Here is a 12,636-nt window from a genome sequence, read left to right on the forward strand (position 1 = left end):
CACTCGCAAGTACATAGACTCTACAATACAATCTGATATTGTGCATTACAGTGTAAAGGGGGGCATCCACTACACGATTTTAGCAGGCGATTGAACGATAACGACGTCGTTATCGTTTATAAATCTTGCAAGTGTTTGGTCGTTAACAATCAACGATGCGCGCTCCCGCTGGTCGTTTGATCGTCTCGTCAGTCAACTGAACATGCAGGTCCATTTCACTTGATCTATTAAAGATAGTTTGCAAATCGTTCAGACTGAAAGATAAAATTTCAAGGGAAAAAAATCAAGGGAAAATAGTTTAGCGATTGGACAAGGGAGTTGATCGTCTAGTGGATGTGCCCCTTAACTACCGTGGCCATCATTGCAACTTGCTAACTGTTGAACCTTTTGTTTGATTTGAAAGTGTTCACTTTGCTTTTCAGACCTGCAAACACTTTTTAGACCAGTTGTACGATGATCTGTCTAAATGTATCACTCCTATAGCACTAAGCAGAGTTGCCCACTCTCATTGTGGGTAGTTATTGTATGTAGTCAGGTATAACATCTTCTCTTTCCCAGTCATTTATTATTGTTATCATGTTTTAGGCTGGAATCAAAGTATTGAATGACCAAGGGTTCCTTATTTTGGTGGCCTCTACTGCACTTAAGAGCAACAAAGGTAATTTCTCTCATGGGGAACCATATATAATGAATAATATTTTCATAATTTTGTTAAAAATAAAAACATACCCACTCACACATTTTGCTTTTCTATGTAGGGGCCAGTGCCAGAGATTCATCCCAACTGAATGCCTTGCTGTTATTTCCTCATACAAAGTTGTTGGCTGAAAGAGGTAACTAATATTTGCATTATTAATTTAGAAATGACTGTTTTGTAACATGTTTTAATAAGTCCGTATAAAAGCTTATGTATTGGTCATGTGAACTCACAGGGATCCGGTCAAAATCTGAACAGTCGGGATGCCGGCGCCAGAATCCCGACACCTGTGAGAATCCCGACCGCCGGCATCCCGACGATAAGTACTGGGGTTAGGGGGAGGGGTTAGGCACTAAGGGAGGAGGGATAGGTTTAGGATGCGGGGAGGGGGAGGTTAGGTTTAGGCACTAGGGGGGAAGGTTAGTTTTAGGCACCAAGGAGGGAGGGTTAAGGGTAGGGAGAGGGGGCGGGTTAGGATACTGACCGGCAAGTGTCAGTATCTTAACCCTGTTGGGATGCCGGAGTCAGGATTCTGACCGCCGGGATCCAGAGAGCCAGCATTCTGTACCCAACCCAACTCACATGCCGGGCTGAATTTGAATTAGTGGAGCAGATTTGTACGCTTAGCAATGGCACATACACCACTGAAATAATGTTAGTGGAAGGCAAGTGTTGTCATTGTGCCCTTTATATTTCAGTGTTCCACTTTTACATCCCATGGCAAGTTTTAAGCTAGGTTTCCTGACCAGTCCACGTCACATTAGTGTAGAGTTTCTCTATGGCTGCAGATCTGTTATTCAGAACAGATGGCAATATATTTTGCCAGGCGCTTCTTCTTGTCCAACATGAAAACAACGGCTGTAGTCCCTACATAGCATTAAGTGGGATACCAGTAAGTAACGTATATGTACTGAGGTAGAATCTCTGTATTAAATTGGTATGAACACATCAGGCAGTATTTGAGGGAAACTGTCCAGGTGACTAGAACCCAGGTGGTACTGAGGTATAATGTTCTACTCTAAATCTGGCTCTTCACGTGATTGCACCATTAGTTTATGTATTGGCTGTACAGGGATTGGCTTTGTATTGGGTCTCTAAGGAAATTAACTATTCAATGATAAATGTTAGAATGTTCTTGAGTTCAATAACATTAGGAAAAGAGTTTCTTCTTCAGGGCCAATAGGCTCCACAGGGAGACCTTGGGGTATAGGTTGGGGAACTAAATCCGGGCACCACGCAGCTAAAGTGCACAGCTCCCAGGATGCACTGGGTCCACTCTCCCGATAACCCCCCCTCCCCCCCCCGAGCCAGAGGCACCTCAGTTTGAGTTGATGCCCGGCCGGAGTCGGGTCACTGTTATCGCACCTACAACTGTCACCTAAAGCTATTTAAAGTTATTTTATTTTTATGATTTCTGATTGTTTTACGATCTCCAGAGCGCACAGCAACAGACTGTCCATTGGACGTCTGTGCTGCCGTTCCGGCGCAGCGACGCCAGTACTGATCTGGGGATCTTGGCGGGACCCAGGGGTCCATGGTAGCCTGGTCCCGTGGACTTCCCAGACTGCGGCCGGATTTACGGGGACAAGGTAAGGAGGGTAGCCGCTTGCGGTGACCTACGTGTGAGCAGTCATTTGCCTCCGGTCTCGGGACAGACCATAGGCGCTGAGGTGGACGCATGCCCCACTTACCCTGCGCTTCCACTAGACCACCAGGAGCAATATCGGCATGGGAAGCCGGTGTCCTGGGGGTTAACACAGATCGTCAGACAAGGGAGAGATGGATGATGTGTCTGACTCCTATTCCTTTCATCATGAGATGGAGCCCAAATCAAGTATTGATATCCCTGTTTGGTGCTGACGGTCAGGTCCATCTTAGTTATAGAGGATGTCGAACCTGCACCTAAATCAAATTACCCTCAGTTTAAGCAAGTTAAAGTGTCTTCGGCTGTTTTCCCCCTGTCTGACCAGCGGGTGGATCACATGGCGGAGGTCTGGCAATCGCCAGATTAGAGGTATCACAAAAACGTTTGGCCTCATGTTACCCATTCCCTGAGGGTCATTGCAAGTAATAGGAATCGCATCCTGCGGTGGATTCTCATGTTACTCGTTTGATAAAGAGCGCTACTACGCCTCCCATCCCTTCCCTGAAGGATTCTAAGGATAGGAAGGTGGACGCTAACCTGAAATCAATGTACTCTCTTTCAGGGGCTGTTGCCCGGCCAACCATGGCTATTGCATGGTTGGCTAACGCTATAGAGAGCTGGGCTGATGCATTTGAAGACTTATTCCCTCAGAAGCTTCTGGGGATCAGATGTCTTTTGTTGCTCACATGCAAGATGCAGTTTACTATGTTGGAGGAGCAACATTGGATGCCAGTCTTGGGTAGCAATAATTATTTTGTGGTGAGTGTTTGGGCGTGGGGCCCCCGGAGTTGCTCTGGCTGGGCCTTTTTCATGGCATCACCACTTAATTCGCATAGATACTTTTTCATCACCTTTCTGTTTGTTTGTTCATTATTTTTGTAATTTTAATTCTTTCTCATTATATTAACACTTATTGATTTATCTTTACACATCTATATTTTACACTTCACTATCACCTATTTCCCTTTTTCGTGTGATGCCCTGGGGATGATCCTTGGCTGGATTATTTTGTGGTGCCTTGTGCCTCAGATGTGAACTCCTTAATATTAGGGACGCCGGTATAGACGAGCCTTGACGTTGGCCCGGCGCTTAATCATATATTTGCAAATGTATGCTACTAATACCTCTGAATTTCTATTATCATGTAGGATTCAAGTATTTTTGTTGATATTGCTGCAGTGTGCTGGAGGGAATATCCGTTTTTTCTGTGGTTCAGTGTAAACCCCGCCCTTTACAAGCACCTGTGCTATATCATTAAGCTGATGTGAGCGACCACCATACTTTTATTTGCGGCCCTCACACTGGCCTAACCTGTACATGTTCAGTCCCGACAACGTCACGACAGTGGCTTACATCATGGAGGCACTCAAAGTCGGGCAGCAATGACAGAAGTGTCACACATTCTGGCATGGGCCGAGGGTCACCTCCCGGCCATCCTCTGCAGTGTTCATTACGGGAGTTCTCATTTGGGAAGCGGACTTCATCAGCCGTCATGATGTGCATCTCGGGGACTGTTTTTTTCACCAAAAGGTGTTTCAACTCCTAGTGACCAGATGGGGCCTCCCAGATGGCCTCATGGCCTCCCGACACAATCACAAACTGCCGGTGTACGGGTCCAGGTCTAGAGGTACCGAAGCGGCCTTCAGAGACTCATTGTCAGTGAAGTGTGCCTTCCAATTTGCGTAGCTGTACTGTCCTGCTGGTGGCTCCAGCTTGACCCAGACGTAACTGATGCTTAGTTTTTCGGAGTCTCTCCATCGACACTCCGTTCATGCTACCTCAACGTCAGGACCTGTTGTCTCAGTGTCCTTGCCTTTCCCCGGACCTGGATCGTCTGTCTTTGACTGCGTCTCTACTAAGGTCCAAAGGATTCTCTGGCTCTGTCATCATCAGGATGCTTAGAGCGCATAAGCCAGCTTCTGCTGGGATCTGCCACAGAGTGTGGCATTTATATTTCTAAGGTGTCTTACCAGTAGCTACGATCCTCAAGTGTTTAGGATTTCCAGAGTCCTGCCATTCCTTCTGGCTGGATTGGGTCTAGCCTTCCACCTGGCTTCCCCGAAAGTGCAGGTCTCGGCATTGTCAGTATGGTTCCGGCGTAGAACTGCTCCACTCCCGGGTATCCAGACCTTCCCTAAGGGTGTTCTCTAGTTTCCATCTCCCTTTGTCCCCCCTTGGGGCTCCTTGGGATTTGTCAGTAGTTATTTGGGTCCTCCAGGGGCCTCTGTTTGAACCACTAGTTTCGGTAGACCTTACTTAGACTCTTTCTTATGGCATTTGCATCTGCCAGGAGAGTATCAGAATGGGGGCGCTTTCCTGTGGCTCCCTCTTCTGCATATTTCACCAAGACAGGGCTGTGAGTCGCAGTCGCCCTGTGTTTCTTCCTAAGGTGGTTTCTGAATTCCTTTTTTATTCAGGAACTTATTGTACCGGCCTTTCAGTCACCTGCCCTCTCAGCAGGTGAGGCCTCTTTGACTGTGGTCCGTGCTCTCAGCATTTACGTGGACCGTACCAGTTCCTTACGGAAATCTGACTCCTTATTTGTGCTCTATGGTTTTCACAAGAAAAGATGGCCTGCCAATAGACAAACATTGGCTAGATGGCTTCGTATGACTATCTCAGGGGCCTACACACAGGAAGGCCTTCCTGTTCCGACTTCTGTTAATGCTTATTCTACTCAGTTTGTGGGCCCCTTGTGGGTGGTTTGTCGTGGCGCCTCGACTGTTCAGTCTTGCAAGGTGGCCACGTGGTCTTCCATCCAGACCTTTCTAAGGTTCTATGCATTAGATACCTTTGCCTCTCAGGATTCTTCCTTTGGGCGCCGAATTCTCTTCTCAGCGCAGGAGCATCCCCACCCTTAAAAGGACTGCTTTGGGACAGTCCCAATGTATCCCTGTGGAGCCTATGGACCCTGAAGAAGAAAATGAGTTATGGTAAGAACTTACCTTTTGTTAACTCTTTCTTCGAAGTCCACAGGGCACCCGCCCTGACGCACTTGGCTTCATATGGGCTATGTTACTGGTCACCGGTTTCCAGTCTCCTTCTCTGTGAGTGCTCCAGTCTTTTGTTCTCTCTTTCCTCCTCCGGCCTTTGGCTACTTACAAACTGAGGTGGCTCGGGGGGCAGGGTTACGGGGAGAGTGGACCCAGTGCATCCTGGAAGCTGAGAGCTTTAGCTGGGTGGTGCCCGGATTTGGTTCCCCAACCTATACCCCAAGGTCTCCCTGTGGACCCTATGGGCTTCGAAGAAAGAGAGTTAACAAAGGTAAGTTATTACCATAACTCTCATTTTATGATCTCAACTTGCATAGTTTCAAGGAGGTCACATGAGAAACTCTAAACTAGTGAATAACTTGGGTACCTTGATATGAAATTTTTTTGTCTAAAATAAAAAAAAGCAAGAGCACTTATTATTGAAATTGCAGAGATGAAGGCAAAAAGTTAACAGCTGATGTAATCAAGTAAAATAACTCAAAATGCTTTATTCAAATATATGCCTCATAAAACTAAAATAAAAATGCATTACAACTAATTGACAAAGTACATTTTTTTTTTTATTCCACTTGTTTTGTACATATAGAGAGAGAAGAATGTAAATTCATCAGAGATGACATTTCTTTAAAAATATCTACTCTACTGCCAGGCCTTCAATATGCCATTATGGAAACAAGCCAGATGCGCAAAAACAAAAATATTTATCCCGATACTTTGATGGAACGTTTTTTCAGAAAATACGCATTTCTCCAACGGGAGAGTGAAAGTCCCTCCGAGGTGATAGCAGAGCAAAGTGGCAGCCCATGTCTATTTAATAGTGAGGAAAATTACGTTCCTGAAAAGTGTGGACAATTGGCCTTTGCTCGTCTGCAGCTTTACTTTTCATCACCTGGAAATTTTAGTGTTCCACTAATAAAAGTGTCCACCCTTTTATCGGAGACCGCAACCACTAGTAACAGTGACAAGTGTACAAAAATTGGAGGCAATTTAGTAGGGCATGATCCTGCAGCCTCAGAATCGAAGCGGCCCGTGGCAATAGAAGCGAAGGCTACCAGTGAAAGCCCACATGGAAATAATGCTTCACAGAGCTTAGAAAAGAGTTCACATAAACGCAGACTGAAGAAAGGTGGAAAAAGAAGAGGAAGGAGAGGCAAAAGAAAACGTGCACACCAAGCTGCTCCATCTTCTACTGAAACCGGTGAGAACCAGACTTTAAACAAGAGGCGAAGGCTACTCTCTGTAGATCAGAAACAAGTTGGCTCTTCAAGCAAAACTACTGTGAAGCTTGCCATCGATCCATATCCACAGAGGAAAAAAAGAGGTTTGTAATATTATGGGATTTATTTCTCTTTCTAGTCAGTTTTTCTACCATTTGTACTTTTTAAATGGTGTGGCCCAGGTCTTGTTGCAGTGACACCAAGCTCATCTAGGTTACATGCTCTGGAGCCTACTTGCGCAAAGCTCATAACTTATTCACTTACCTGGTGACTGGAGGAACTGACGAGTGGTTATGTTCCCTCACACTACAAATGAGTTATTGGCCTGAGATGCCTATAGCATTTTTAGCCATGTATGTTTATATATAATCTGCTCTCCACACCACTCTGCTTTCATATAACTTTCCATTCGCTCCAAATCCTCCTGGAATTTAAATTTGCCCGCCCAGTTGAGATGTAAGTGTTGGTGGGACCCTGCAGCCAGTGTACAGACAATCAATTGATAGCCCATACACACAGCCAGATGCACCTTATATCTTTCGTCGTCTGTGTTGCAGGACCGACCTGATGTGTCTGTAAACAGTGTCCATCACAGGCATATCGGATGCACACACCCGCCAATGCACTCTCGATATATCGCTTGTCGATAGAACAAGCAATAGATCTCCAAGTGTGCACACAGCCGAAGTTACTACCACGTCTTTAATCTTTAGTAAATACGTTTTATCTTGCATTGACAGGAGCTGAAATTCTGACGGCAGAGTTTGTGCAAGATGAGAAAATCAAAACATCGCAGAAAATAGTTTTAAGCAAAAGAAAAGAAGAGCTAAGAGCAACAACTCCTACGAGTAAAGTTGTGAAAAGAAAACCAAGAAAAATATTAGCACCTGAAGAGTCTTTTCGTGTGCCGGACAGACCTCCCAAACGGAAAGCCTCTGAACCAGGTAAAAGTGAAGAGGGGCATATCAGAGGCACTGTAGGGAAATCTAATTAATGTTAAAAAAAACACATAAATCGAATTAACTATAAAGTGTATTTCTGCAATTCTGTTATAAATTCCAGAAAACCTAGAAGACCTCTAGTGCCTGCATAATTAGTTACTGTGTGAAGTATAGTATAATCTTTTTAAAACGCTGAGAAATAATTTTTTACGGTCAACCCATTCCCCTACGCTTTATGGAAGTTTCACTTGCCAGCAACAATTACTACTGCTTACTACATGGCCAAGCCAGCCACTACCAGACCAAATTGATATCAATTGTATTTGGACTATCACCGTCACAACTTCATTCGCGCTTAACAAAAGCCGCTTATCCTTCTTGGCGAAATGTATAGCTGCTACCTCACATCTTTGCAGGATACTCTGAGGAAAATTCTCTTAAGGGCAAGTCGTTTCACTCATTGTTTTACAAAGGCTAAAGTGCCAGCATTGCTCCTGAAATAAAACATTCCAAATTTTTTTCTTGTACCAACAGCGTATGAGCATAAATGCTATATAGGGGTCACAAATCCAGCCGTTCCACTCTGCGTTTTAGTTGTGTTTTGTGTCTTCTTTGGTTTATTTTGTGTCTGTGTTTTACTACTGGTAAACAGAGTAGGAAGGTTATTATCGGTTGTACTTTTTCTCTGAGAGACGGATACATAACCTGTTGCCCGTGACACGCAACACCATTGAATTGGATTTAGCGATAAGTAAATAAAATAACAACAGCCTTTTCTCCTTTCCATGGAGGACTGGGTATAGAGAATGGTGAGAGGAGCCTGAGCACTTTTAAAATAACCGCTTTAACTCCTCTATACCCCAATTGGCTGTTCTACAGGAATCTGTATGTAATACCGGCTGTCGGGTTGCCTCCTGTCAATATACCGACAGAGGCATCGACAGGGGTGAGGGCAAGTATACTTACCCTCTCCCCCAATCCTAACCTGCCCTTTTGTAGCCTAAACCAAAGTCTTCCCCCCCCTTAAAAAAACCTAACTCAGCTATGCTGCCTAAACCAAACACTCTCCCCACGGCTAACACTTAAGGGCTCCACAGACTTGCATCGTTCGGGCTGCCATCCTTCTGGATTCCGGGGTTAGGATTAAGAAAGGAGTCTGTATTTCGACGCCTATCTTAAGTCCCGTGTCGGGCTTCCCCTGTCGGGATTCAGATTGGCGGCATGCCGCCTGCAGGTCTGATAACTACATCCCCTCCTACATATGAGCTTTTAATAAGTGTTCAATGTAGCCGAGCACCCTTTTTTTTTTTTTTTTTTTTTTTTTTTTTTTAGCTGCATTTTCTGTATTTTATAATGTTCAATTCTATATGGTAATCAATGGCATCATCTTATAATAGTGTGTGGATGCCTGGGACGGGCCATTAAGAAACTGCAACGGGTTATTTTTCAACACCATCAGTATGCTTCTAGTGTGACTTGGCCACTACTGTTACAGGTGGTTATTTACCTTAGATCCCCAACTTACAATCTGGCACCAGGGAGTCAGGACTATGCATCGGAGGTAATGGTGTTAGCTGTTACCCTACCACTTAATTTAATAAAGCTGCATTGGTTTACTAGCACTGGTGATGTAGGGAGGGGGGAGGGGGGGAGTGTTTTAAAATATCTATGGCAGATTCCTGGAGGCCAGCGGTGTGGGCAGTTCACTTAATCAAACCTCGCGCTAGGCTGGGAATGGAGACATCGGGATGCCAGCTTCTGTCATTGATTTTTCAATCTGAGCTAGCTTTAGGGGAACTGCTCCCAAATTGTTTCTCTTCCTTTTTGAGCGATTACACGTCTAGAATGCCATCTCCCCCCCCCCCCCCCCCCCCTTCCCAAGAATTTATCTTCTTGGACACGTGCAACCTAGGAGACTGCAGCTCCTACATTAACGGACGCAGCTAAGTGGTTTAACTGCCACTAAACCCTATTTCCATATAGATCTCAGTGATCGCGGTGAGTGACAAAATATGTGGGTCCCAGGGACCCTCCACTTTAAAAAAAATAAAAAATGGGGTCCTACCTGACCATTTCTGGGTCCCATCATAATTTATGCTTTAGAGCTCCCCATATGCCCCTCAGACCCCCCTAACCCCTTACAAATGATGCCGCACATTAATGCCCTTTATACATTATGCCACACAGCAGTGCCTGGACTTTACACATTTTGCCACGCAGCCATGCCCGGTTTTTAAACATTATGCCGCGCATTAAAACCCGGTCTTTACACAGTATGCCATGCAGTAATAGCCCTTACAAATGTGCCACACAGTCATGCCCGGCCTTTACACGTTATGCTGCACATTAATGCCCTTTAGTCCCCCTATGCATTGTCCTCAGTAGTAGCCCCCCCATGCATTGCCCTCAGTAGTAGTCCAGTCCCCCCCCACATGCATTGCCCCCAGTAGTTGACCACCTATGCATTGCTCCAGTAGTCCCCCTGTGCATTGTCCCCAGTAGTAATTCCCCTATGCATTGCCCCCAGTAGTAATTCCCCTTTCTACTTCAGGGTCCATAGGGGGTCCACAGGGTTGACCTTGGGATTATAGCTGGAACAGGATCCATGGGCACCACACAGTTAAGCTTTTAGCTCCCAGGATGCACTTGGGTCCTCCTCTATACCCCGCCCCCGAGCCACAGGCACCTCAGTGTAAGCTGGTGCCCGGCCGGAGTCGGTCACCGCGCAGGGGGGCTGCAGGAGCAGCCCCCAGAAGCTTTTTATTTTAAGTTAGATTTTATTTATTTTAATCTCTTTTTACTACAGACGGCAGCGAAGGGCTGTCTGTACAGACGCCCACGCTGCCGCTCTGATCCCCGACTGGCGCCGCGACGCCAGTACTGATCTGGGGATCGCGGCGGGAGGGCAGAGTCCGTACTGTCTACCTCCCAGGACTGCTGCCGGAGTCGCCGGGGATTCAGGTAAGCCGCGCGTCGCTGGCTAGCGGCGGCGCGCGGAATGCCTTAAATGCAGTCCTTTAGCCTCCGGTCCTGGGGACAGACCGGAGGCTGCTGGCAGTGGCGGCGGGCCCCCCCCATAACCCGTGGGACCACTAGACCACCAGGGATAAAGGGGCAAGCGGGAAGCCAGCATCCCTGGGGTTATGGCCAGCCAGGGGAGGAAGCCTTCCCTGTCAGCGGCTCCTCCCCTCAGCTCAGCGCGCCTTTCAGCACGCAGTCTGGCGTCGCTGAGCTGCAGTTACACGGCCACTCCTCCTCTGAGGTCTCCAGCGGCCATTTTCCCAGTGGCAGCGCAGATCTCAGGGAGCACGCGGACCGGTCCCCCTGTGTACCTCTCCCCTGATTAAGGACAGCGTACAGAGCACTATAGCCCTCCCAGACACTGAATCTGGGCAGGTTGATTGTAGTGTAAAGGTGCAGTGAGTATATCTTCCTGCATGGTATGTGACTTTTGCTAGTGCTGCCTGTCTGTGCTTATTTTCTACTTACTGTCAGCTTATACCTATCCCTTTACTTCTCCTACAAGCCCTACAGGTGTGTGGGGGAGGGGCGTTTCTACTGACCTCACTTATATAGATCACGTATTTGTGAGGTCCGTCACATACAGTTGTGTGCTACTCAGTGCCATATTGTGGGCTGTTGTTCAGCACACCGGTGAGTGCGTTTTACTTCTACCCTGGTGCCAGATATATAATATATTCTGTCATGTCAGACGAGGAGGTTGAGCGCTCAGTGGCTCCGGTGTTGGCCTCCTGCGGACGCTGTTCTGCAGGAGTAGATAGGGAGGATTTGTCACAGGATGGCCTGTGTAGTCGATGCCAGGTGGCTCCTGGCCCATCCAGACCTTCTCTGGCGCAGGAACCACCGTGGGCGATGTTTTCTCAAGTGCTGGTGTCTATTGCGGACCGTCTGTCGGTCCCGACTGCTCTCCCTACTAGGTCGTTGTCCCAGCCGACCATCCCCCATTCCCCGGGTGTCCCGCAGTTATTGCGGAGTCCTCCTGGGTCTCAGTCGGTGGGTCCCTATGCGGGGTTGCCTATGTATATACAGGCTTCCCCTGTGCCGCAGCAGCCTGTGGTACCTTTTCAGGCCCCTATGGTGACTCCTCCACCCTGGGTGGATGTGCTCTCCAACTCCGTGCAAAATTTGGCGGCCGCTTCCTCAGCTTTTCAGTCAATGTTGCAGACTGACATGCCTTCTAGGATTTCAAAACGCCCACTCATGACACGGGCTGCTCAGGTATCGGACTCAGAGGGTTCCTCAGATGATGGGGAGGTCCCTGATGACACTGACTCGGACGCCTCGGTCCAGGAAGTGGATACCAAGTCGTCCATTAATGTGCGAGCACTAGTTAGGGCGGTGCGAGCTATTCTTATAGAGGATGAGGCATCGGTTCCTAAGTCGAAGTTTAATAGTTTCAAAAAAACTAAGGTGGCTTCTGCGGTGTTTCCCCTGTCGGATCAGTTGACGGATCATATGGCGGTAGCTTGGCAGGCGCCCAGTAAGAGATTCCTTCCTCAGAAGCGGTTGGCTTCTAATTACCCCTTCCCTGAGGCACATTGTAAAAAATGGGAAACTCCACCGGCGGTGGATTCCCATGTCACCCGTTTAACTCGGGGCGCCACCTTACCATTACCGTCGATATCCTCGCTGAAGGATCCCACGGACAGGAAAGTTGAGACTTGCTTAAAGTCTATTTACTCCCTCTCCGGGGCGGTGGCCCGACCGTCCATGGCCATCTCCTGGGTGGCCAAGGCCATTGAGGGGTGGGCCAATGCATTGGAAGATACCTTCCCGGACGATGCTCCGGATGTCCAGCGGGCGTTGTTGGGACAAATGAGGGACGCTGCTTCTTACATTGGTGAAGCTTCTTTAGATGCTAGTCTGCTGACCTCGCGGGTATCGGCTGCAGCGGTGTCTGGCCGCCGATCCTTGTGGTTGCGGTCCTGGAGAGCGGACTCTGATTCAAAGAAGGGTCTGGAGGCCTTACCTTTCAATGGGGAATTACTATTTGGTCCGGACTTGGACAAAATAGTGGACACGCTGGCTAAATCCAAGTCGGCCTTCCTCCCTTCGGCGGCACTGCCTGCTAAGGTTCGGAGTTCGGCTTTTCGTTCCTTTCGGGTTCAGGGTAAGGCGAAAG

The 12,636-nt window shown here is 47.5% G+C and overlaps 1 protein-coding gene across 1 annotated transcript in view; it reads left to right on the forward strand.

Annotated features, from left to right (window-relative positions):
- Window positions 1-12,636, forward strand: part of TASOR2 (transcription activation suppressor family member 2) — a 115,989-nt gene that overhangs the window by 22,303 nt on the left and 81,050 nt on the right. Inside the window, exons 6-9 of the mRNA XM_088468704.1 lie at window positions 586-658; window positions 759-833; window positions 5,922-6,656; window positions 7,293-7,496. Coding sequence (XP_088324830.1) covers window positions 586-658; window positions 759-833; window positions 5,922-6,656; window positions 7,293-7,496 — 1,087 coding nt within the window. The remainder of the gene's footprint in view (window positions 1-585; window positions 659-758; window positions 834-5,921; window positions 6,657-7,292; window positions 7,497-12,636) is intronic.

The sequence above is a fragment of the Taudactylus pleione genome, unplaced genomic scaffold (genome assembly GCF_031769625.1).
Source record: "Taudactylus pleione unplaced genomic scaffold, aTauple2 ptg000086l, whole genome shotgun sequence".
Taxonomy (NCBI): domain Eukaryota; kingdom Metazoa; phylum Chordata; class Amphibia; order Anura; family Myobatrachidae; genus Taudactylus; species Taudactylus pleione.